Here is a 26,504-nt window from a genome sequence, read left to right as displayed (position 1 = left end):
GATAAATGACTCATCTTTCAGGTCTGAAGCAACAGGGAACAGTAAGGATGTGATTTAAGGATGAGGAGAGAGAGTGTGCAGCTGACTGACAAGCAGAAATAAAACACAAACTTGTGCTGGAGGAGGTCAGGGTGTGAGAAGGATGGTGAACACATGGCTTTATATGAGGGTCTGGCAGTAAGGAGTTTGGATTTCCTTCCCAAGGAAAGAGATTTCTGCTCTCCTGCTGTCTCCAGCCTGCCACTGAAGTGCCCAGATGTTCACTGGCAGCTCTTGGCCATGACTCTTCTCAGAACCAAGGGAATCAGGCACTGCCTATCAGCTGCCAGCTACTTTACATCCATTATTATGTTTATGACACTTGAGCATACCTCGTAGTATCTAATGAAAGGATTTTATTTCATTTAGCCCAAGAGCATCATCAAGAGTGAGAGATGCCACTTCCCTGCAAATTTCATTTGAATGGGTAAATTTTTAATTAGAATTTTCATACAATTTTGATGAGTTAATTTTGCAGAATAATTGCATAAAGAAACTAGTTATACTTGTATACAAAATTTGTATGTTTTTTAATTCATTCAATTTATTCATATTTATTCCATCAATAAATACCAATACTATCTGAAAAACACTCCACTTGAAATCTATTTCATTGGCCCAACCTGCCACATTATACACAAATACACATTATATGCATCTGGATATTCTTACATTAACAGTGAAAAGGCTGCATAGCAAAGATGATCTTGTTTTAGTTCACAAGTGTGACAATAACAAGGATCCTCCCACTACTACCATTAAGACAATGTAGGAGGCAAAGAACAGCTCCTTGCTGCAGTCTCTGAGTTGTTTTCAGCTACACAGAGACTTTGAAGCCAGTTCCTCCTGGGAAGGGGTTGTTGCTGGAAGCTGAAAATGAGCCTTTGGCAAAAAGACCATATGACAGATGTTCAGAAAAGACTTTTCCCTATGTTTTTTCCTGTATGAAGGAATTGCTTTCACTCCTGGTTAACTTATTTCTTGCTGGCAGTTAATATGATATATTTGTCCTATTTTTGATCTCTAGGATTTCTGTACAGATTTCTGTTGCTGTAGTAAGCTGAAGACAAAAAATAATTAAACATTTGAACTTTTAATTTGTTGACATTATCAATTAGGAAACAAATGCCACGTCATCATCTCTTTGATGTCACTTGAACATGGAGAACGGAAAAATGCTTTTCTGTATGAAACAAACTCCTGAAAAGCTGGAAATGACTGGACACAGGACCCATTTAAGAGATATATCTCCCTTAATTCACTGCATTGTCCTTGACAGTGTTTTCAGATACAAAGAACCTACAGGGTACAGTTAATCACATCCATGGATGTGATATTCTGCTACAAGTAAATAAATAATGCAGTCTAAACTTAGCTGTGCAAGAGATTTGTGTCTCACAGACAATTTCAATGGCAATATGAAAAGCACACAGATCCAATTCTGGTCCAGCTGTGCTGCCAGAAGAAAACACAGCACAAAACCACAATATCAGAAGTAATAACTCAGTAGAGATAAATGAAAGTGAAGATGAAAATGATAGAGAAGACAGCAGTTAGAAGAAAGAGTATAATCACAGAGACACTCACTGATTTTGCAAAACTGAAGAAGCTTTTTGTCTCCCCAGTAACCATATTAGATGAACCTGTAAAAGATGAGCACAACTTATTATTACAAGCTGCAGCAGACCATTTAGTACATGTAAAATCATCTCTATGATTCATACTTAAGAAAAAAACATGCCCAGTTTTAAAAGAGATTAGTAGGAATACTTCTACTTTGAGAATAAAAAATAACAAAGAGTCCAAGGTGACCAAGCCCTCCAGGCTTACAGGAATTCTGAGATGACACTGAATCCATCACATCTCCCAAAGCCAGGGACAGGACAGGTTCTTTATGGGCATCTTCCCCTAAATACAGCAGGGCAGCCTGGCAGAGCTGCAGGGGAGATGTGCCTGCTCCGTGTGAGGAGCAGTCCACAAACAGGAGTGGAAACTTGAGAGCAGATGCCTGGGTTGGATTCCTCAAATTCACCTCAAATAAAACCAACAGCATTCTTCCTGAAATCGTCATTCAAGCTTCCCTCTCACAAAAACAATATTACAGTTTTCTTAGCCACACAGTGATTCCCAGAATGAGAGATCCAGACTCTCTCCCACACTTCTTCTGTTATCACCCAATGATGTTTAACAATCTGTAATGTATATTCAGTTTCAACTTTGGATTTACTTTTTAAAATATTTTTTTAAGATTTTTTTTTTTTATATTGTCATGTATTTATCAATAATTTAATCCATGGCCAGCTTCATTAAAACTCTTGACTAGAAATGATGAAACTGAGAAAGCATAACATGTCAATCACAAGTTCTGGAAGAAGAGGCATGGATGCTTTTAACCTCTGCAAAGCTTTAGTTTTGAAATATGTAGCTGCTTCTTCCCACTCACCATATAAAATGTAAGTCCCAAGTGGTTTGAGAAGACTGAGGCCTTTCCCAGTATTTTCTCCACAAAGACAGTCCAAAACAATATCTACTCCATCTGTTGAGATTCTAAAAAGCAAGAGAAAAACTTTTACTTTGCAGTAAGATACACAGGGCTGGTCAGGCTGGGTTGTTAACAAAATACTAACATTTTCCAGGTACTTTAGAAAGGACTCTAAGGCTGAGACTTTGACTATGTGAAAACATTACCCTCACCAAAAGACACTTCAGACTCATTCAGTGGCATAATGCAAGTTTTTCAGGCTAGCCAACCCACAACTCTTAGGCTTTAAAGAGGGGAAACCATCTTGCTCCCCCTTTTTTCAGTGCTTTCAGTAAAATAACATTATCAAAAGACAGGCAGCAGATATAAAGTTTTATTTTTGACTGAATGCAAACATCAGAGGATGCTTGTTTTGTGAATGTTATAGAGGAAAAGGATATTTTTCTTATTCACATCTAATACTATTTTTCTAAATTTGTAAGGAAACAGATCTTCTTATCCTAATTTCTTTTCAGGCAAAATTATTTGTTAAAGTTATTTACAGAGTCTTCTTCAGATATTTTATTAACTAGATATCAGGAAAGACTTAAGCATAAAGAGAAGTCACCAAGAGCTAGAAGTCCAGCACAAGGGTTACAATCAGGCTCTTTTATACAGTTTCAATAAATGGTTTGCATATTTATAACTTTTCAACAGCTTTGTCAATGTAATGTCAATATGATGCTGAAGAAGAAAAAAAATATGCTGAATATCCTGATTTAGGGGAGAGGCAAAGATTTATGGCTTGTAACGCATCTTTCTGCTTCCTCACAAAACAAGGTGATACTCAGACACCCCCTGGTTACAAACAGCAGCAAAACCAGGCAACTTCACTCCTTGGTACTGCTGCAACATTTGGGGCAATAAATTCTCTCTATTCAGGCCACTGGATGAGCCTTCACTGAAAAGGAATAAAAATTTTATAATGAAACAGCTTTTGGTGGCTTCCCACATTGAACCAATTCCTCATCCCCTATGAACATTTCCACATTCAGAACATCTCTTAAGGATTTATTTTTTGTTGTTGGGTTTTTTTGGTTTTTTTTTTTAATTATTTGCTTGGAGTTATGGGTGGTTGCTTTGGTTTTGTTTTTTGAGTTTTCTCCCTGCTGAATGCCCCAGTGACCTGTAATAAAGCAGGTTCCTACCATTATCCTTTCTCCATCACAACCCCATCCCTTTCTGCTTGCAGACTTTTAAGAAATGAGCACTTTAAGCAGAACATAGAACACAGCTAATATCCATCCAACCAAACAACTACACCATTCCCCTCGCTGCTGCTGCTGCCAAAAGACAATTTGTCAAAACAGCATTCTCAGAATTACTGCTGTACTTTTATTAAAAATCTTTTCAATGCAAAGTGAAAATGGAAGGATGTGAGTAACAAATCAGAGTACTGGCATATTCCAGACAGAAGGGTGCCATTTCTGTCTTGCAATCAGAACTATTCATTGGGTTGATATTAAATACCACTGTGCCAGGAAAGAAGCACAAACTAGGTTGTTACACCCATGTTTTTTTATCTCTTGTACCCACCCAATACCAGCCTGCACTGCTAACAGCCCAGAAAGAAGTTCTGCCACCTGCACCAACACCAGGATCAACAGTTCAGACAAACTGAAAAACAAGAGTGTTTGGAAGCACATAAACAGAAACACACATGATGACTTCAAAAGGCAACAGGATGATTTTAATCTGAATGCAAACAAACAAAATCTAAGGACCTGAAATTGAAGCAGACATGATGTGCTCTGATATCAATCCCTGGCAGAGGATAAAAACCCAGGCAGATAAAAGCACACCAGAGAACTCCAAAACCTGGATACCTTACAAATCCACTGAAAATATCTTATTTAGTGAATTACAGTGAGCAAGTACATATGCAAATGAAGGCAAAGTACATCCTTCTGTTAAGACCTTTAGGTTCTTTTACTTAATTTACTTTGCTCACAACAGATGTCCAAATAGGAACATGGATTGAAAAATCTTATGTTGCTTATCAAGACATAGGGAGATGCTTGCTATCCTGTCCCTAGTGGACAGATGGAATAACTGGAATAAACTACAGCTCCCAAACTTACAAATGTAGTATCTTCCCACAAATACAATCAGCCTGGTGCCTTTCATAGTGTTTTGCCAGATACTATACAGACCTGACTCAGGAAAACACAAGATTACCTTTTTACTTCTTGAACATAGTCTGCATTCCTGTCAAACAGGTGAGTTACCGAGTTTTTGATTGCTTCATGTTTGAAAGATGAAGCTGTTCCAAAAACAGTAACATTGGGAATGGTTGAACAGAGCTGAGCAACAGCTTGACCCTGTGAACACATGATGATGTTAGTTCACTCACATGGAAATTGGCTGACAGAGTTTGCAGCTGCCAATTCACTCATGACACAGCAAAACCCGAGACCAAACGTGTGCAAGCACTTCCCAAACTAGTTTATTTCCACTGAAATGCAGTTCAGACACAGGGAAAAAACACACCTAAATCACAAGGATATTCTGAAGACAAAGCAGTCCTAATACAGCAGGTCCAGTCTGCCATTCCTAAGGGATCATGTCTCCTCATGGTTTCAGTGGGAGACAGCAGGTTACTGTAACAAATGCTGCATAATAAAGAAAATCTGCTTTACCTCTTATTGATAACAATAGTTATTACTGATTATTCAAAATGTGGGAAGATTTTTAATTTGGAGTTAAACTAGTCACACTAAGAGAGGTCTGCTTAGGCAGGGCCCCAGGCTCAAAACTGATCAACAGCAAAGGGGATAAAACAGCCTAGAGCATGCCCAGGAAAATCATTCTTCCTCCTGGTCTGAGCAGGAACTCAGTGGGGTCCATCAGATGCTATGCCAGCCTTTAGGTAGGATTTGGGGCATTGAAGAATTTGTGCAAGCAGATGTCAGTACTTAAGAGTTTCCAGTTTTGGGCCCCAGAAGGCCTTAATTGAATTTTAACCTCTAATTCCAAGAGGCTGAGAGAAGGGAAGCACTGTTTAACAGCTGAGCCATCTAGATTTCAAAAACCAGCCCAACAGTTCACCTTTCTATCACCCTAGGTTTTGTTTTAACACACCAACAAAGGGAAAACAGACTTTTGGCAGCCTACCTCTTCTTGCAACCACATTTTTCCACTGGAGCCAGTTACATGGATATACCCAGAAGTTAAAAACAAAAAGTCACTCTCATTCTAAAAAAGCTGTCAGATGGAATTCAGCAGACTCTTACTTACAGCTACAGCCTAAAGATTGTCATTTGTAAACTGTATGCATGACTAGTAAAATCACCCAGGGATAAACACATTTCTGTTCACTCCAACCAGAAATCCTGATTATTAGTTGTACACCCCAGTAATTAGCACTTGGGTTTTATTTAGAGCAGGATAATTAACTAACCCTGCATACCCTGGAGGTCTTGGCATCCTCATGTATTCTGTTGAATGTAACTCCAAGCTGAAGAGCACCAGAGAGGGTAAGGTTATTATTTACATATGGTGGCACCCAGGGATTTCAGACTGGCTTCCTACTGTGTTAGTCAGTAAATATCTGCACAGCAAGGCACAGCTTAGGAGATCCTTTAGACAGACACAGAAAAGAGAGCAGGAGAAGGGATCATTCTCATTCCTACTTTGCAGATGAGGGATGGAACACCACAGCAAACTGAACAGCTTGTCCACAGCTCAGAGAAGCTCACAGGTACTGATTCTTACTCCTGGCATGGAAAATCCAACTCCAAATTAAAAATGACCTCTTCTTTTTAAAATTATCCATCGTTTTCCTGGGTTGGAATCCCTAACCTCTCAAAGATCATAGGAAAATCCATTCCTGAGGGGCGTCATCTTACAAGATGCAATGTTTTCAGGGAACAGAAAACGTTGCACTATTCTCATATTTCATTTCTTTATTACTTACCATCTCATTATTAACACTGTAATATAAAACTACAAGAAAAAAAAATTGGGGATTTTGTACCTGTTCTTTTCTTAGTAATTTTCACATGCAATCCTCTTTTCTCACTTTCTGTGTCTCGCAGCCCAACACCCACAGTGATTTCAGATAAATCAGTATTTTATAATGCATGGTAGTTGAATGAAATTCTGACATTATTGATCTATTCTCTAATTAGTTTTCTGCATTTTCAATCTAACTGGGGAAGATGAGAGCTAATGAATATATCCTGAATCAAAACCACTGAATGTTTAAAAGGTCAAATATTCAAGAAGAAAGCATGTTGATTTTTATCCTGCAGAAGACGATTAACATTTAACAAACTGACAGTCAGATGAATAGGAGAAATGCACAAAAACATCAAGATGTGAATAACCTATTTTCCTCCTGACTCAAACTTGTTAGTACACTTCTCCCTCCCCCCAGAGATAAAGCTTATCTAAGATCCCAGATCAGCTGGGAATACCTTCCAGCTTTCTGGAGATATTTGAAGCCTAAAACTGACTCATATGACCAGTACTTTTATAATTGGATGAAGTGTTCTGAATTCAACAATCGCTTCAAAAACACTCTTCTACAGTTTTCTGAAATCTTAATTTGAAGCTGACTCTTACTTGGCTCTGTGCAAAGTATTTTTAGTAGCTGTATCAGAAATCTAGGAATAAAGGTTGATACTGGACTTTTCATGCTTTCCCCATCAAAACAGGAGAACTGAACTCAACCTATGAACTCAACCATTTCCCTAATTTCTGTGGAATTCAGCTAAGCTCCAAAACAGCACTGTGGCTATGCAAGTCACTCTGAAATCTCCTTTCTAATCCCTTGAATCATGTAGCTGCCTCTGGATTAGTCGCCACTGTTTAACAAGATACACATTTTAATTGCAAATACTGAGACCAGTATTCAGAATATCCATGGTTCACAAATGAAGCATCCACAAAGGGTTTGCAGCTCAAGGAGGAGCATCCTCATCCCAGGGCAGCTGAAGTGTCTGTGCTGGCTCCTGTGGTCCTGCACGTTCCCACTGCAGCTACACCAGCCCTGGGGCTTGGATCCTGACCACGGCTCAGTGGTAAACGAGGGTTTTCTGTCCCCTCCCTGCCCAGGAAAAACCACATCAACTCTGCTACCAGCCTCACTGGCTTTGGAAGCAAGAACCATGTTAGCAGAAATAGTGTATGAACTCCAAAACCTTCCAAGAGGGTGCTGAATTACACAAGCATGGGTTGAAAAATACTCTTCACATGTCTAATATTTTCATATACAATGCCAATTTCTGCATGGAAGTACTGACCAGATTGTTGCTTTCTGAACCTAGGAAAACTAATAAGTTTTAATGGTAAAAAATAATTATCACTTGGACAATTAATGTTACCTTTAATGGAATTTAGGAGTCTTTGGGAATAGAAAATAAATCAGGCAATTCACTGAAGGGATAGACACGATTATAGAGTATCCCCTTAAAATGGAATTAATCTTCTTTAATATATTCATATATTTTATATACTACTTATCACAGAATCACAGAGTCATTCTGGATGGAAAAGACCTCTAAGACCATCAAGTCCAGCCACCAGCTCAGCACTATCACCATGTTTTATCACTAAGTCATCCTCAAATACCACATCCACACATTTTTGAACACTTCCACTGAGGCAGAACATCCTGTGGTGAAACCTTAGTGAAATTAATAGGTTGGATTGAATAGCTTAGATTCTAGAAATTAATAGCTTGTGGAATGAAGGATGTCTGCTAATGCTAGATGTGTCTCTCCAGCTCCACAGTCTGCTTGATGGATTCCTTTTCAAGATATCCTGTCAATTCATAAAACCAGTGTGTTGAACTTAATCTACACATATGATTATTACAGAAATTAATATAAATGATATCCTTACAGTAGTTTTAGATCCAGAAAAAAAAAAAGAAAAAGATTTCTTCGCATTCCATTGTTTAAAACCCAAGTCTAAGCCTGCAGCATTGGAAACTTCTCATACTGAGATAATCACCTAAAAGAACAGAAAAGTAGTTTTCTAGGAAGTAACAATGAAATAGACTGTTCAGTGCATTTCAACAATTTCAAAGAAAAAAAGACATTGATATTTAAAAGTCAATATAGAAAGCATGAATAGACTGAAACTTACTAATCTAATTAGCTTGTTAACACAAACTTAATGTTGGATGAAATATAAATAAGGTGTTCAATAAGTGGCTCTCCAAAAGGGTCTGACCTAATGCCACCAGCCTGACATGCCAGCTGCACACTGAATTGCAGCAGGTATTGGGCACAATCCTTTCAAGAAAGCACCTTTTTTTGCTATTATGTAAACTGAGGGCAGCCTGATAGCAGGAGAGAACAAACCATGTAGCCTGCAAAACTGCATCAGTAAAGAATTACCATTTCTATGATATATTGCTGCAGCCCAAAGGTGCTACAGTGTTTTTAAAAATAGCATTCAGACTTAATCTTGTACAAGAAACTTGTCTGGAACTGAACGTGAGAAGAATCCAAATTCCCAAATGCTTTGATTCCACATAACCATACCTGCAGGTGCTGTGAAGTACTCAAGCACAGTAAGAAAACTGCAAGGGGAATCATCTACTCACCTCATGGCATCAGGAAAACTCTTCTCTGGAGTTGGATGAAGTCTGATACACATTTAATCTGCTGAAGGTGTAATTTTCCCCAATTACAGCAAAGGAAATTGGAAACCAAACACTGGGTGAACATTGCAGAGTGGACAAACTAAAATGTGATTACTGGACAAGCATAAGGAGCACCTGCTACACTCAGTGCATCACAAATGAGTTTTGGAATGGAGGGAAAGTGACCCTGAGGTAATGACCTCTCTCACCCTCAAAACATTTTCTGCAACAATTAGCAGGGTGTGTTTATCTTAGCCCTTTGCAAAAGAGTGCAGCTGAGCCGCATCAGAAACTCAGGGCTGAATCTCCATCTGGCACAAATCCTCTGCAGCTCAGTGCAGCTACCCCAGCAAAACTCATCCAGGGGGAACAAACTCCACCTGGGAAGGCAGAGGAGGCAGGGGAGAGCCGAGCACAGCCTGTGACCTGGCCCTGCAGGTGACCTGGGGACAGGACGTGTCCTCCGGGAGCGCAGGGCTGTGAGGGGCAGAAAGAGCGAGCTTCAAAGGCTGCAGCTCGTTTTGGTCAGGGAAATTGCTTTCTGTGCATGGCTGGCTGGGCTTTTGTGCTTGATGAACAGATTATGCTGTGAGGCAGTGTCTGGAAACGGGCTAGGCCGTGGCACCAGGACTCTCTGGTGCTGCTGAGGGAGCAAATCCAGAGCTTCAGAAACATTTACCAGCAGCTCAGCCTCCACTGCCCCTGCCTGCCTTCTGCACCTGGGTACTTACAGCAGCCTACACTTGCTCACACAGGGTGGGAGCTGATTTATCCCCTTCTTTGGCTGCTGGAGATGAAACAAGAGGAAAGCACTTCACCAAATGCAGAACAGCTATGAACTGCTAATATGAAAATAGCAAGTGCAGCCCTGGTACGAGTGAAGGTGTCAGCAGAGTGGGCTGGATTAATGTCCTGGCACAGTGTGCTGGCCAGCAGCAGCACAAGAGAACAGTCAATTCTGATTATTCACATTCAAGGAGTTCTGACTCAAGCACGGAGTGCTATTTAATGTGTTCCTCCCTGCTAAGTGCAGACAGAGCAGCCAACCCATACAATATTTAAAAGGATCAGGAATGCTGTGAGACCTATTTTAACAGGATCTGGCTTTCCTACCATCTTATTGCTTCTGTGCTCCCAGGCAGCTTGGAGCCCAGGAGACACATCCACATCTGCCTGGAGCAGGACTTGCCTGAGGATGACCCAGGAAACAGATATCTAACCTTACAAAAACGGGGTATGAGCAAACAAACCTGCCTTCAGCCTGAAAAATACAGGCCAGGGAGAGATTTCATGCTGAGCTTGTTGTAGCTGTAAACATATATATCCTACCAAAAAGATCTAGAAGAAGTGCCCCAAGAAGAAAGATGAGCTAACTTGAATTAATGGAAAACAGCATTAAAAAAAGATATATTCACTGGCCATGAATAAATTCTGGAAAGTTTTCTCAGAGTGGAGAGAATCTGAATAGATAAACACTTAGGTATTTTTTCAGGGAGAAATTAGATCATTCTCTTGAAAAGTTTCCTATATGCTGTCTGTGATAGCAGGTGACTAGATTCACTAAGAAATGCCAGTTCTTTGTCAGATAAAATATCACCACTCTAGTGATTCAGCTGGGAACACATCCTCAAATATTTGCAATGTATGTAGGGGAGACACAATAAAAAAGAGGGTTCCTGCCAAGCAGTAACAAATCCTGCCAGGATGGCCTAAATCTGTTGCCAAGTCAGATTTACCCTTCAAATTCAAACATGAGAACTGCATCTGTAACTTACTCTGCTTGCACTTCTGCTTGCACTGCTGAGCCTGGGAAGGTCAGACAACAGCTTCAGGAAAAGCAATCAATGCTCCTGCATGGAAGGTGGCTTATTTTTAGCATCTGCAAGATCAAAATGCTAAAGAATTGGCTTACCATTCTGCCTGGAGTCTGAGGGGTTAAGTGATGAGACTGGTGTTTACATAATCTTGGTAAATAACCAAAGCTTTGTGCTCTAAATATTCAGAATAGGAAGTACATGAAGAACAAACAAATAAGCAAATGGGCATAATGGTTCTCTCACACAAATATAAGCCCTGAAGGAACTAATTTTCCAGGTAGACATCACAGAAATAGGGACTGGATTTATTGAAGCTCAAGGAGAAAAACATATTTTTTTTCAATTTTTTTTTACTACAACAGTCCTGTATTCATACTAATTCAACAGTTTACATTAATAATTTTAAGCAAAACTTTATAATATTACATAAGCTTGTGCTGTGACTTGCACTGAATGCCCTGACTTAGAGAGTCTGTTTTAAAGGACTAATTGCCTCTTGGAGCAGACTGGTCCCAGCAGGGTGCACACTGCTGCTCAGTCTTCTCGGGGTGTTTTCTTCAGTCCTCACTTTGCTTCAATTTAAAGAGATGTGGGTGTGTATTTGTGAAGGGAGCTACCCTTCCATTGTCTTACAGTCACTTCAAACATTAATTACAGTGTTTTACAGTTAAGATAGACCAATATATGTCCTACAGTAAGTCACATGTTCTTGCAAAGTCATTATTTTGAGCATTAGTGTCTATTTATGATGTTTAGCATTATCTGGCTTTCTCCCTGATTTAGCAATCAGTTCAGAAGAGCACCTGAACATTTCTGGAGCTTTAATAATTTAAACTCTATTTGTATTAGACAATTCTATTTTTTGTTAATTATTGAACTGCCCAGCTACTCATTTAACAGTTTAATCAGAAGTTCTAAGTGTCCTGCCAAGCAGGGGCCTGAAAAGGGAGCAAATGGCAACTTTGTTAGATCTTAGTCAGCAGCAGGATTTGAAAAGGACTCATTTCAAAGCCTGAGGGAATCATGGAATGCAACTGTGAGCCTGTTCTGTGCTTTCTGAGAAGGCTCCTGAGATATCTTCAGCCTCCTTCACTGCCCAGGGTGAGAGACTCTCTTAAGAGAGTTGCTCTCTCTTAAATGCCCCTGTCCTAAGGAAGAAAAGAGGAAAGCCAAAGCTTTGATTCCAGGCAATCAAAATCAACAAGCTGGCCCTATGAAAACTAAAAGTCATCTCCCCTTTCAGTCCCCCCTGTAAGCATTGCAGCAGCTCTTCCTCCCCTGAGGGAAGGGTACGATATCCCAAGGGTCAGAAGCAGAGTTTGTGGGTGTCCTCCTGTCCCCTGGTTCAGGGACACCAGATGCTTCACTGCATGTGGCCACATCTCTTTCCACGGCCAGGGACGGTGGCACCATGCCCTGACCTCTCCAGGGAGTGGGTGGCAGGGAAGGCACTCATTTGCTAGATGGAGCATGACTCAAGTCTGTAGCACAGAGACAGGTGAGCCAGACCTTTTTCAGGGCAAGCTGTCTCAGTATGTTTCCTTTTTCTCTCCCTAATCTTCTGATGTCCCCTGGAACTTCTGGAATAAATAAACACACTTATCTAAAGCATCCTGTCAGACATTAAAGGATACTGTTCCCTACTAATCACAGTCCAGGCACAGATGGGAAGACAATTGCTATAGTTACCTCACTACCAAAAATATCTATCAACAAAAGGCCACATAAATAAACTGAGACAATACACAAGAGTAAAGGTCCTAGAGAATTTTCCCTGACTCCACTTACTGAAAAAGCTGAAGGATCCTCCTAAAGATGACTGAGTAGCCAGAACAAAGAACCTCACAAACATTTTTGAAGCAACAAGTTCTTTTTCATAAACTGCCTGAAGCAGCTAAAATAATGATCTTGCATAATGAGAAATGAACAATTAGAAACTTCTAGTCCCACAGGGAGCCTATTGTCTCATTAAAGTGTTCTGGAATTTCTCTGACATTTAGAAACAAACTGGACAGATTTCCCACTTACTGAAAGTGGGGAAGGGCATTCTATCTATTAAAGCAACAGCACAAAAATAACTCCTTCTATACCAGCTTCAGTGCCAGTTTTCTGTTCATTAACAAAGACCTTTGTGAAAATGATGTCTTTGATTGAAACAGTCAGATTTTTCAAAGGTTTAACAGATTATTAGAGTAACACAGACCCCTCTGAAATCTTTATTTCTGCTTAGCAGAAAGAAAAAAAAAAATCCATGCGTCTTCAGAATTATATTTTACCTGGAAAACCTATCAAGCAGTGGGAAAACTTCTAATTCTTGCTCTCCATGTTCTTCCCTTACAAGAAACAAGAGGCTGTGTGAGGCCCTCTCCCCTGGGACACTGACCAGCATCCTGGCTTGCAGGGTGGCCAGTCCTGTCCCCCCAGATCCCACACAGCCCTCCATCCCTTTCTGGCCAGCCTGGCTGCTCTTCCTGCATGTCTGGTCCTTCCCTTGGAAACTCTGGTTTATTTAACTACTGAGCAAGTGATGGATCTGAATTCTCTTTGCTCTCCTGGCAGCCAAGCAGGATCCATCCTTCCTTTAGCTTCTCTCAGAGAAGGTTTTGAGCAGCCACAGCAGAGGACCATCCAAAAGCTGCCCATTGAACAGTTGGGATGAGAGAGGAAGCTCCTTCGAGGAACAGCCCAGCACAGAGGCTGGGCACTAGAGCAGAAGACAGGTGAGAACTGACATTAACAGAGCATTCATTACCAACCCTTCAGGGAAAAGAAGGAGGAAACAACAGAGGCAAGTGAGGTCAGCGAGAGAAAGAAACACAGAAATCTGAGAAAAGAGGAGGAGTTCAACTCCTCTAGACACACAGGTATGTGCAGGGATTGCTTTGGGGCTAATTCTGTATGCTCAGCCTGCACAGGGTCTGTACAGTGCCAGGTGGGCAAATGGCCTTAGAGCTGCAGCTGAGACTTTGATTCCTGTAGAATATTCCCCTGAATGTGAGGCCTCATGTTGCTTTAACAGCCCTGAATTCCACACGAAGAGATTTAACTCTACAGAACAATAGTCAGCCATAAAGCTCTGGGCCGTCCTGTGCCAGAGCATAATACGATTATAAATTCCTCTCATTTACACGAGTATTCCAACAGGACCGAGCCTTTACTGCCAGTGGGATTATGGTTAGCTAAAAATACCTTGTACAGGGAACTCATGAATTTATTCCTTTGACTACAGCCTTCATTTATATGAGAACCTGAAAGAAGGGCTAACGGCACGGAATTAAGGACAGCGTGTTTGGGGCTGCCCACCAGACCTCAGTAGAAAACAGAATATTAATTTAGCATAAATAAGGCATAACAAGAACACAGAAAAGGTATTCCAGTTTCAAAGGCTGCTATCTGCTAATGGTCTTAGCTCATAAAATCTGTCTCATGAAGAAGGACTGTATTATTTAAAATGTAAACAAACTCCACAGTCAATATCATAATACTTTGCACAAAACTTTAATACACTCCAAAGGATAGAGATTTTCCTAAAAGATACTTCAAGGAACTGGTAACACAAAATGCCAGCTCTTTATTTTACTGTGTGGTATCCCCACAAATTCATCCTTTGCCTGTGCCACATGGTGCCTCCTCAGGAATGATCCAAACTACAACATGCAGCAGCCACCACTGGCCACAATTTTGAATTTGTACCTTTTCCTCAGGGTTCACATGAGAACTTTTCACTGCTTTCAATCCCTCTACAACAAAGGGGAAAAGAAAATCTTACAGTGAGAGCATCACACACACATGTTATATGTGCAGTATTCTGAGAGGGACATTCACTTTAAAGAGGATTATGGTTACCTACAAATACCTTTTACAGGGAGCTTATTTATTCCTTTCACTACACCCTTCTTTAACACAAAAGTACAACATGTGTAAGTTCAGGTATGCAGTATTTGGGACAACACTTCATCCTTGACCAGCTGACAACCAGTTAGGGTTTTTTTTGTGAGATTTTTTTCTAGAGTTTAGAGCCATAACATTTTTATTTCACCAAGAGCTCCTGCCAGCTATTCACATCAGCATTTTGATTGGAAAATAGATGCAGTTCCTCCCAGTGCAATCCCTCACACATAGGAATAGCACATCAAACTGCAGGTTCTGGCTCATTTCAGGAATGAAAACACTTTACACTTTAAGTTACTCCATGACAGGAAAAAGGAAAAGTTCCAACTTACCACCCCACCTCCTGCTGAATGAACCAGCACAGACATGCCTTCTCTCAGGTTAGCAACCTCAAAGAGCATCATGTAAGCAGTTACAAAGTTCATGGGAAATGCAGCAGCTTCAGAAAAATTCATGTCATCTGGGATCTTATAGACAAACTCTACTGGGGTACACACTACTTCAGCCCAGGCATTGTAGTTGACAAAAGCCATGACTCTGTCTCCAATCTGCAAACAAGGAAGAAAACAACATTGAGGATCTGACTGCAGCTGAGACTGTAGAGAGCAACCTGTGAGACCTGCAAGTCTCCTGTTCAAGGTGCAGGTCACTGGCTCACTGTGAGGAAAATGATGCTCCACTTCTTTGGCAAAATAGTAATTAAGCTGCTCAGCTTTGGGCTTTTACTATTTTTAACGTTAAAAAAAATAACCAAAAGAAGTTAAAGCCACCTCTTCCTTTGTTGTTTTTTTTTTTTTGTTCCACTCTTCTCTGATAGAGCAGTCTTCTATCATCACTAATACAGATCATCTTTTGCTAGCAGAGCTACCAAATAACAAATGTAAACAATGAAAACAGCATTCTTACTAATAACCGGGAATTTTGCTAAAGAGAAAGAAATGAGGGGAAAAGATTATAATTATATTGATGAGAAGCATGGAATAAAGAAAATTACACCTAGGATAATTTTCACTTCGTTTTCTCAGTCCTCACACTAATTTAGAGCTACTTTTCCTCTCTGTGGATTGAGAAGGGAAGGTCTTGTGCTCTGGTAGATGGAGTACATGAAAGGGTTGTAAAAGCTCTGAAGATAACACTATCTGCATCCACTTTCTATTTTTATCATCTTATTAACTGATTCTACCAAGATATATCTCTGATAGTAATTTCCACAGCCATGTGTCAGACAGAATTTGGTTCTACAATTTCAAATAAGCCACCTTGAACATCAAAAATATACCTTTGGATTTTAAGGCACTGTTAAATCTAGAAAGTGGATCTGACAGGATTTAAAGGAGCAATGAAATATTATCTTTCAATGCTACATTTCTCTGCTCAGTTTCTTCTCAAAATCTATGGTAGTGAAAGAGTAATTCACCGTGGAGAAAAAAAGGCTCTCTGTAAATATTAGGTACAGTTGGCTGCTCCTAGGAACCTTTTCAGAGGTCCAGGCACATCAGGCTCATATGTTTGTGTATGTTCTCCATTGCAGCTTCAGGTTTTTAAAGCAGAGATACTGACTCTTCTCAGATGGACAAGAGTTAACAACAAGGCACAAAAGACTTGGAGAGAAACACCCACCTTAAAGCAGAAATTGGGCTGCTGGGTCTACAAGGAACAGCCAGACTGAGCAAATGTTTGGCCAGTGTGTCTTAAAATCTTCACAGGCTCAACTCTTACAAACTCAGTAATTGCTTGCCACCAGCAACCCCATGGCATCTTTTACCTTGCCTCAGACCCTTTCCCTTTCTAGAATACACCACTAAAAACAACATCCTTAACCATGAAAGGATGGAGCTGTGGAATAAGAAAGGAATAGTATCAAACTCCAGGCCTTTGTGTTTTAACCAAAACTAACAGCAGCTGTCCCTGTAAAATAACTTTGCTTATCTGCCTGATACTCTCTTACATTCTACCAATGCCCTCTAATGCTTTAGGAACTACAGGTATGGAGTAAAGCACAACACTTTTACCTTCAGGCAAACGTTTACAGCACAAGCACATTTTGGTCTCCTGAGTGCTTGTCATCACTTTTGCTTTGGGACATTGCAGGTCTGCTCAAAGCTAAGGTGCTGCTGACAGTTCTGAAGGGTTTGTCTCTTTTAGAATCAGAGTGCTGAAACAGAGCTGTCATTCCAATTTCACTGAAATGCCTCCTCCTTTTGAAAAACATTCAAATTAACAATGCCTCACTGGTAATCACTCTGTGGTTCCCTTTTGCTCTTAGAAAAGCATCTAAAATAGAAAGTCTGCTAGGATTAATTAGTGCAGATGTTAATATGCCCTATATCCTTGCCATAAATCATAAATGACTACTAAAAAGAATGCAGAAAAGTCCCTTTTGGTGATTCCCAAGGGATTTCTTGGTAACATTAAATACTACATTTTACCATAGGCACTATTCAGAGCCTAGTCAGATCAGACCTCACTTCCTGAGAATCATCCCCCAAACTGGAGAGAGATCAGGCCTGATACAGCTGTCATGATCAGAAAGCAGCTTTTTCTTTTAGTGGGAGAAGGAATAGGCATTAGACCTATTTTAGGAGAGCTTGAACTGGAAGAGATCTACCCAGGGAAAGGAGGTCAGAAGATACAGGGTGCAATCTCTGTCGTTACTGTGGACAGAGCCAACAACTTATGTGGAGGAGACACCAAGCATCTGGTGTGCCCCTAATCTGTGCAAGAATCCCATAAAGAAACCAACAAAACGTTCTCCTGCTGATGGATTCATACCCATGCACAGCTGTCTGTCAGTCTCAGTGTGGACCCTTTTCTAGATCACTCAAACACAACCATGGCTATGAAGGTTACAAGCAGAAAATTAAATATTATGGCTTGTTTCAGTCACAGGGAGTACACCAGTGCACAAACGTGCTCCACAGTCAGGGCAAAGGTGTCACTTTAAAAAGAGACACAGTATTATATTCAGTCAGGTGCAGTGTTATTGAAACAAGCACCATATGCTGTAGCCTCTGATGCCCTTTAAAAATAGCAAGAACTTTAAAAATGAGAGTGCCAATCTGGAGCAGAGGCTTTCTAGACTCCTTTCAGAGAATATTCTTTGATATGGAGCACAGCTATGAAGTACAGGTGCTAGAGCAGAACTACTGAAGCAGAGAAGGTTTTCAAATAGAAAAAAATCAGTTGTTGTTTATAACAAAAAACATTGAAAGATTACAACTTGTTTCAAGGCAGAGATGGGGCAGAAAGGGAACTGAGACAAATCTCCTAAGAAAATCTCATCACTGAAACCATAGTTGAAACTAAACTGGCCGTTACCTTCACTCAACTGACAAATTTTAACTGTTCAAGAAGAGAAAAAAAAATGTCTTTAGATAAAAATATTTGTATCCTCTTAAGATCCAGATATAATAAGATTTCAGAAAATTTGATTACCTTTTGACATGACTGACTCTGCAAATAACTAAGATAGAATTTACATGTATTAACTCAGGATTTATTTCCAAAATTTTCAACCTACTTAGGCAATAAAATTCAAGTTTGCAGTGAATATAGATGTTTAATATCAGTAATGGAATATAAGGCAGGACAAAACGCTGCTTATATGCAATAAGAGATACAAAAGAGTCCATAACCACTTATGAAAGCTTTATTATACACATCAACTCTTTGTCAATTATCACAACCTGTCAGGTGAAATAGATGCTTTTCCTGAGTAATCAGACTCAGTCCTATATCCACAATCAGGATCCTAATTTAATCTGCACCTCATTAATGCACACAGTTTTAAGAAGCACTGCTTACTGTAAACAGGGCTCTGTTAACTCAAGATCAAAAGCTGGAACCAGAATCAGCAGCACCTGGGCTTTGAGGAAAAGAGCAGCGATGACAGGAAACACGGCCACAAAAAGAAACTTAACAAGTTAACTTAATTTATTTCATTTTATTAAAGGACATTACTCATGCTTTCCAGTTCCTACTTAGCCATCAGGATGTGCACATGGCACAAGTGACTTTTCAGGAGGGATTTAAAGGAGATGGCAGTGGTGGATTCAGAAACTAATTCAAGAGGTCATTCTCACGCTTGGGAAGCAGCAAGGAAAAATCGACCTTTTAAATCTCAACAGGGATGTGAAGGCTGCTGTCACTGGCAGAGCAGAAGGGATTAGGAACTGGTGATTATTTATATGAGAATTGTAACTCTCACTTTGAAAATTAAAAAAATATTACCTCAAATCCTTTCACGCTGTCTCCAAGAGCTTCTACAATTCCAGAACATTCAAAGCCAGGAACAAGCGGCGTCTTAGGAGGGTTGTCAATGTTCCCCTGTCGCACCATCAAATCAATAAAGTTCAAACCACTGTAAAACACAGGAAAAAACAAAATCAAGACTATTACCACAGATCAAAGTAAAGGAGGAAAACTTGACCCAAGCGATGGGACAGCCAGAAAACTGCAGGGCAGCACTGAGGGCTCTGCAGGGTAAGAGGGAGCCAGCAGACATTCCCACCCCCCAGATGCTGTGCCTTGGGCAGAGGGTGCACGTGCCAGGACACCACAGCTGCCAGCAGCCCAGAGCTGACAGACTGCTCACACTGGGCATTTCAAAATTCAGTACAAACATTGTCATTTCTATGAATGCAATACTAGCTGGCAAGTAAAGCTAGGTCGATTTAAGAAGAGAACCCTAAGCCTCACAAATCACAGTTATTTTGGGCTAGGAGCTACGTGATCTAACTGTCCTAACCTTTGATGTGACCCCAGGAATGCACCTTGTGTTTGTCTCAGGCAGGAGTCTGAACTCTGGCATGAACTTACTAAGTACCAGATAGGCTTTTGTTTTAAAACTGTTCCTTCCTGGATCATGTTTGTACATTTTTTCAAAAGTTATTAAGGTATGTGAAATCCTCAGGCTCAGAAAAAAATACAGGTCTTTCCCTGCAGCCTGAGCTTTTGTGTTGTCTTTTGTATGCTATCCAATTTTATTAAGGAAAATTTTGTGGTTTCCTAGGCAGCCACAAAAAAAAAAAAAAAAAAAAAAAAAAAGGTACCACTTATCAACTGTGTGCATATATTGATTACTGGCCTTAATGCCATAGTTAAAAATTTAAAACTCCTAACAAGCTGAAATACTCTTTGGCATTAATCTATTGTTCCAAAACAGAGCCCTGTTTTTCTGGTTAGCCAAGCACACAGCCAGTCCTACTCACACATGTGATACCAGCAACTGCCTGGATACCTCACATTACTGATGGGCACAAGGATTTATTAGATGCAGCCTTAGTCAGATACTAATCAAGACACAGACAGACTGAACAGACCCAACAAATGAATAGACAGAATAGACACACAGCCCTAGCACGAAGAGAGCATGGCATTCATGGGATGTAGGTCACTGGGGTGGGGGAAGGAAATCCACCAAATGTAAGCATTCATAATTGTGGTGGAGGGTTTAAGAGCAACCTGAACCCATAACTTTCATCATGCTCATACCCACAGCTTATAATATCAACCATATGGAAGGTTAGGAGGGGTTTTCACACAGTCAGGTTGGCAAATTTGGAATTATTTTGGAAAGGTCGCTTCTTATCCAGTGGGTGAGACCACCTCCTACATTGCCACTGTGATGTTGATAATGAAAGAGAAATTCCAAACAGGAAAATGCCTGCAAGGCAGTAATTGTCTGGAGAAGAGGAACAAGCGAACAGACAAAAACTCCAAAACAAACCACAAACCCAGAAACCCCACAGCACTGATGGTGGCAGCCACTGTCTGTGTACATTAACTTCAGCAATGGTCTTTCACCTGCATCTTTCCACACTGCAAGCGTTTTACAAAAAGTTAACTTTTCCCTCCATTCCTGCAAGAAAAGGCAGCTGGAGGCAGGGCTGTGATGTGGGAACCTGGGCAGGAAGACACCCCGTGGTGCCACAACAATTAGCAAGAAGGAGACAGGTGGATATGCAAAGGCCATTGCTCTTTGCTAATGACAGTGATCACAAATAGATTCCTCCTCATGAAGTAAACTGTCAGACAGTTTTTGAAAAGGCACTCATTCAATGATGTAATACTGGCAGTTCAGTTCTGTCCTAGATCCATTTCTCTTTCATCTGTTTTTAACCCAAAGGGGGATAAAAGGCAGCAAAATCATATTGAGAGTTCATCTCTATTACAGTGAACTTACAAGACCTCACCCTAGAACAGGTGTGATAAGGGAAGAAAAAACAGTACACAAGGCAAACTATAGTCAAGTCACATGTTCTTATCATTTTAATTACTAGTTGAAACATGGAGTGTTGACCAGGCTTTCTAATAATTTCTAGTCACTTTACAGAGAGTTTCTTTTTCATTCACTTTCATCTCCTGTATTTTTACATGTTGTGGCATCCCTGCTACTCTCATACATGCATTTATCCCTATTCTTCTCCACTTTCAAGGGAGGACAGAAGTTTTATTTTACCTGAGAAATTTGATCTGTAGATCAAAGACATGAAAGCATGATTATGGTGTATTGGTCAACTCAGCCATTTTTTTTTTTCTCCTTAGAAAAACCAGGAGGCCCTGAAGATGGATGGCAAATTTTGTAAGTACACCCAAGACACCCAGCTCTTTCATTGGGATTCAGTCAACAGCGGACTCAGGAAAAGTTTGGCTGCACAGAACATCACAAGAAAATATGGCTCATGAAGAGTGGTGGGTTTAGAGATTAAGCACAATTTATTTCTTGTACCAGTGCAAACCAGCATAGCCTGTTCTGGTGTGCAGCCAGAGAAAGTGACTCCTGAACTTTCAGTAAGGGCATATGCAGAGGGAGAAGTGTAAATGCAAAGCAATCCAGACAAACAGTACACAGCACGTTTTTAATCCTAAATCAAGAGCTGGATGCAAATGAAGATAGGGAAGGATATGAATTACCAAGAACAATACATTGACATAGGGGCTCTGCAAGAACCCCCCTGTGATAGAGCAGGGATGTCTCTGTGACCTGCACAGACTGAATTAACTGTGCGTTACTGGAAGCAGAGTTTATCAAATATGGAATTATCCTTGAATCTGAATCTGACTTTCTCAGCTTGTAATGCTCTACCTTAATACCAGGTCCTTTTGAGGGCCTTGAATATTGTTCTCTGTACTCGTGATTTAGTTTTGCTGCATTTTTATTCCCATCTTCTTAACTGTGGAAAGCAACAGTCAACTTGTTTCTCTTTGTTCCATCCCACACACTTGAGGATGCCCAATACCCTCCCCACTGCAAAATCCCAAATCACGTCCACCACTCCATGACACTTTGGTTTGGAGAGGTGCTGCTTTTGATCTGTCTTTCTTATTTCACCATAAAACTCCAATGAAATTAACTACTGAAACTAGTAAAATGCCACAGAGTAAACAAGAGGACTCCTGAGTTTTGAATTCTTAAAATCCTTCCTCTTAACCCCAGCCAGCAAACCACACAATCTTTAAAAAACAAACAAACAAAACCAACCATATCTATATATAAAGGAAAGGTTTAAAATTATTAGGTCTCATGCTTTTTATGCAGAAACCAACACCATATGAGTAAGACTGCCTTTAGGAGCAACACCAATTCTCTGTCCACTACTCTGTTACACTTAGGATTTCTTTTATCTGCTCCGGTTTTTTTCAAGTGCTGTTATCTCACAGTCACAGAGTCAGAAGGGTCACTTCTGCCTCATTCCTCATGACGCACATGTACAGCAGCACAAGGAAGAAATAATTATAAGAGAAAAAAGAACAACAGAGGGAGGTAATTATAGGACACCAGCTCTTATTCAAACAACCTATCTGAAATACGGCTTCCGTTCATTCCAGCTACTTGTCTCATCTTTTCAACAGTCTGTATCCCAACGTTCTGCTGCCTGCAAATTATCATGCAAACAAATACAGGAGTTTCAATTGCTTCATCATTATCAATCAAAAATTATTTCAGGAGATATGCAGAAGCTGTGACTCAGCTTGGACATCGATGGCTGTTCCATTTCTTAGTCACTGAATGAGGCTAACACATGACTCATCTCAGCTGACACATTTTCAATTGTATCGCTGATATTCCAGACCTTCAAAAGAATTATTCATCTGGCTTAGTGCTAATAGCAATATATCCTCCATCTCCTCCATTTCTAGTACCATACTACAAAGTGTATACATACAACTTAATGGTTCTAGACATATGATTCAATTGGTTTTAACCACAGGGAATTCAGAGACCACACAGAACTTGCTCTTCTACTGGTGTATACTATTTATCAAGCATGTGCATGTCCTTCTTAAAAGAAAGCTTCTTTCTCTCCATCAATTTGTTGAATCTAGTAATAACAATAACAACAATAACAATAATAGATAATAATATACAATAATAGTAATAATAATAATAATAGTATAATAATAATAGTCTCTAGTGGTGGTCATCTACAAAACTGATGCAACAGAAAACATGATTTGTAAGAAGCATTGGTGACTGGAGCAACTCATCTTGGGTGTGTTCAACATGTACATGCTGCCCTGGGCAAAGTCAACCCCCTTCTCACTCGGTCTCCCAAGTCCATCATCATCCCAATCAATCCTCTGCACTTACAGGCTTGGGTCAAGAGGATCAGCAAATTGATTTTGCCTTGCCTGGAAGCACACTTTGGTGACCTGGTGACATTTCAGCCCTACAGCAATTTTCCAGTCAGGAATGACAAGCAGATGCTATCCAGCCTGCAGGCTCCCTGGCAGGCAGGGAAGCTCCCAAAACACACCAGGCATGGTGCAGTTACCTGTGGAGCAGCTGAGCAGGTCTGCTGATGTCAAACAGCACACGTGCAACTCACACAGCTCTACTGACACTGCAGCCCTGGAGAGCAGCTGCAGCTGTGGCTGCACAATTCTGTTTTACAGCTAAATGTTCTTGTGCAGGTAGCTTGCTATTTGTCATACATACCCAGCTATTGGTTTCATGAAAGTGGAACTCATACAGGTACTGGAAAATGCTGTAAACCCTGGACACAGTTAGAGGAATACATTCATATGCTAATAACATTTTTAGTTTTGCAAGTTAACTTTTGTTAACCCAATGGCTGGGAAAAAAAGTCCCTCAGGAAACAAGACAGACTGAATGAAAATACAGCCCTGCTTGATAGCAAAATGAGCTGCCCAACAGCTATGATGCTGCCATTAGTTCTATTCGGTCAGCACAGAATTCCTTGCATTTCCCATTGTGACTAATAGAAAAAAAACCCAATACCAAATGTGAATGCAAAAAAAATCCTAGCCCATTATTTATTAGTACTCATGCACATTGATGAATATCACTATTTTTCATAGGCAACAGCTCGGTAGGGGGAATACTCATATGGGTCACAAACTTTATGAGCCCCATTAAGAACAGGATGGAAAGCACAGCATCTGAACGGGTCAAGAGACTCAGCTACATTAACGTACCAGGATATTCCAAAACTGAAGCAGATCCACTGATGCATGATTCAAAACAAGCTCATTCCCCCATTCCAGTAACATTTTTAACACAAGTTACTTCTAAGTAAACAGCTTGGCCTTCACCTTGGAATTTATCTTCCAGAAGCACCATGTTTTCACAGAGCAGAAAAGGACAACAGAAGATAAATCCTTGCCTAGGCAAAATTAATTCAGTCTTTGGAAAACATCAAGCTGTGTAGTAAGATCCTAATGTGTGGTTTCTGTCACTCAAAAAAATCAACCCTATTTTCATGAAGGAACATGTGCACTAAGATCTGGCAATCTAGGAAGAACAGTCTGCTCCGATTGTCTGGGAATAACAATTTAAAAAAAAGAAATGCCATCTAGGAAAGCTCGTTTCAGGATGCTGCCAGACCATAGCCACTTGTCTCCTGGACACAGGGACTAACACTGGGAAGCTATCCTGAGCTCTGGCCACGCTGCCACAGCAGCTCGGATGAAAATGATGCTGACTTAAGTAAGTGATTCCCAGGAGAAAAACAACAGCCAGTGTCAGAAGGGAAAGAGACAGGTGCTGAGCAATACGCACAATCTGGCATCCACATTTATCACAGAAATCCAAACCCTGAACTCACTTGGCCAGGCTTTCCCCTCTCTTTTCCCCTAGCTAGTAGCGTGAAATACCACTGACAATTTCCTTCCCTTCGCATCCTCGCCGAGCGCAGACGGAGCCGGCTGTGCGCCCTGGCCCGGGGAGCCCGGAGCCGAGCGCCGAGCCCGGGGAGCCCGGGGAGCCCGGAGCCGAGCGCCGAGCCCGGGGAGCCCGGAGCCGAGCGCCGAGCCGGGTCCCGGAGCCGAGCGCCGAGCCCGGGGAGCCCGGGGCCGAACGCCGAGCCGGGTCCCGGAGCCGAGCGCCGAGCCCGGGTCCCGGGGCTGAGCTCCGAGCCGGGTCCCGGGGCCGAGCGCCGAGCCCGGGGAGCCCGGAGCCGAGCGCCGAGCCGGGTCCCGGGGCTGAGCTCCGAGCCGGGTCCCGGGGCCGAGCTCCGAGCCGGGTCCCGGGGCTGAGCTCCGAGCCGGGTCCCGGCGCCGCGGGGAAGGGACGGGGCGGCGGCGGCTGCCGGCAGCGGGGCTGCCCCGCGGGGAAGCCACAGGTGAGAGGAGCGGGCTCCGGAGCCGGGGCTGCGGGGCTCGTACGGCACGCTCCGAGCACAGCAGGGATGCCCTGCCGAGGGACCCCGCACCCCGCCCGGCCCCGGGGTCCCGCACCCGCCCGCCGCCCCGGGGAACCGCAGGGCGAGGGGTGATACTGGACCAGGCTTTGACGCGGATCTTCAGCTCGCCCTCCTGCGGCTCCGGCATGGCTTTCTTGGACACGCGGAGCTTGTTGAGCCCCCCGAAGGCGGACAGCACCACGGCTCGCATCTCCTTGGCGTCCCCGGCGCGCAGACTGCCGCCCGCGCCGCCTTCGGCCGCATCCCTGCCGCCCTCCTTCTCGATCATCTGCTCCGTCTCCTCGGCTCGCTGCGCTCCCTCCTTGGCCATGGCGGGGCTGCGGCGGCTCCCGCGGTGCCGCCGTGCGAGGCCGGTGCCGCCGTGCGGAATGGCCGCGGAGCCGCCGGGGCCCGCCCGCCGCACTGCACCGGCTGCGCAGCGCCCTCCGCCCGCGCCGCCCCCGCGCAGCCCCGCCGCCGAACCGCACACCCCGGCCGGCTGAAACGACCTCTGAGATCACACAGTCCGCCCTTCTGACCCATCCCTGCCCTGTCACCCAGACCATGGCACCGAGAGACACGTCCGGTCCTTAAACACCTCCAGCGGTGGGGACTCCACTACCTCCCCGGTCAGTCCATTCCAATGTCTCATCATCTTTCTGTGAAGAAGTTCTTCCCAATGTCCAACCTCAACTTCCCCTGGTGCAGCTTTAGTAAGTCCTGTCACTTGTTACCTGGGAGAAGAGCCCCGTCCACACCTGGCTCCACCCTCCTTTCCAGGTAATTGTAGAGAGGGATAAGGTCACCCCTGAGTCTCTTCTCCAGGCTGAACAGCCCCACTGTCACCTTAGGCCAGTGCAGAGCCCTGTGGCCACTGAGCTGAGTGTGAGGCCTGGCTGTTTGATTGGACCAGCCACCCTCTGTGCCCCAGAGCTCATGGCACCGTGGATTAAATCTCCACTCGAGATGCCCGGGTGTTGACCCTCACCAGGAGT

General features: G+C 42.2%; 1 protein-coding gene across 1 annotated transcript in view; it reads right to left on the bottom strand.

Annotated features, from left to right (window-relative positions):
* The window catches only part of VAT1L (vesicle amine transport 1 like), a 55,601-nt gene extending 29,695 nt beyond the window's left edge, over positions 1-25,906 (bottom strand). Inside the window, exons 1-6 of the mRNA XM_086848138.1 lie at positions 25,611-25,906; positions 19,094-19,223; positions 15,196-15,411; positions 4,739-4,881; positions 2,483-2,586; positions 1,627-1,682 (exon numbers count right to left, since the gene is read on the bottom strand). Of these exons, the coding sequence (XP_086704264.1) occupies positions 1,627-1,682; positions 2,483-2,586; positions 4,739-4,881; positions 15,196-15,411; positions 19,094-19,223; positions 25,611-25,840 (879 nt within the window). The 5' untranslated portion in view covers positions 25,841-25,906. The remainder of the gene's footprint in view (positions 1-1,626; positions 1,683-2,482; positions 2,587-4,738; positions 4,882-15,195; positions 15,412-19,093; positions 19,224-25,610) is intronic.
* Positions 25,907-26,504: the final 598 nt, after the last annotated feature.

The sequence above is a fragment of the Cyanistes caeruleus genome, chromosome 12 (assembly GCF_971803275.1).
Source record: "Cyanistes caeruleus chromosome 12, bCyaCae1.hap1.1, whole genome shotgun sequence".
NCBI classification, from domain to species: Eukaryota; Metazoa; Chordata; class Aves; order Passeriformes; family Paridae; genus Cyanistes; species Cyanistes caeruleus.
The sequence above is the reverse complement of the archived record's forward strand: the minus strand, read 5'-3'. Positions and strand labels throughout refer to the sequence as shown.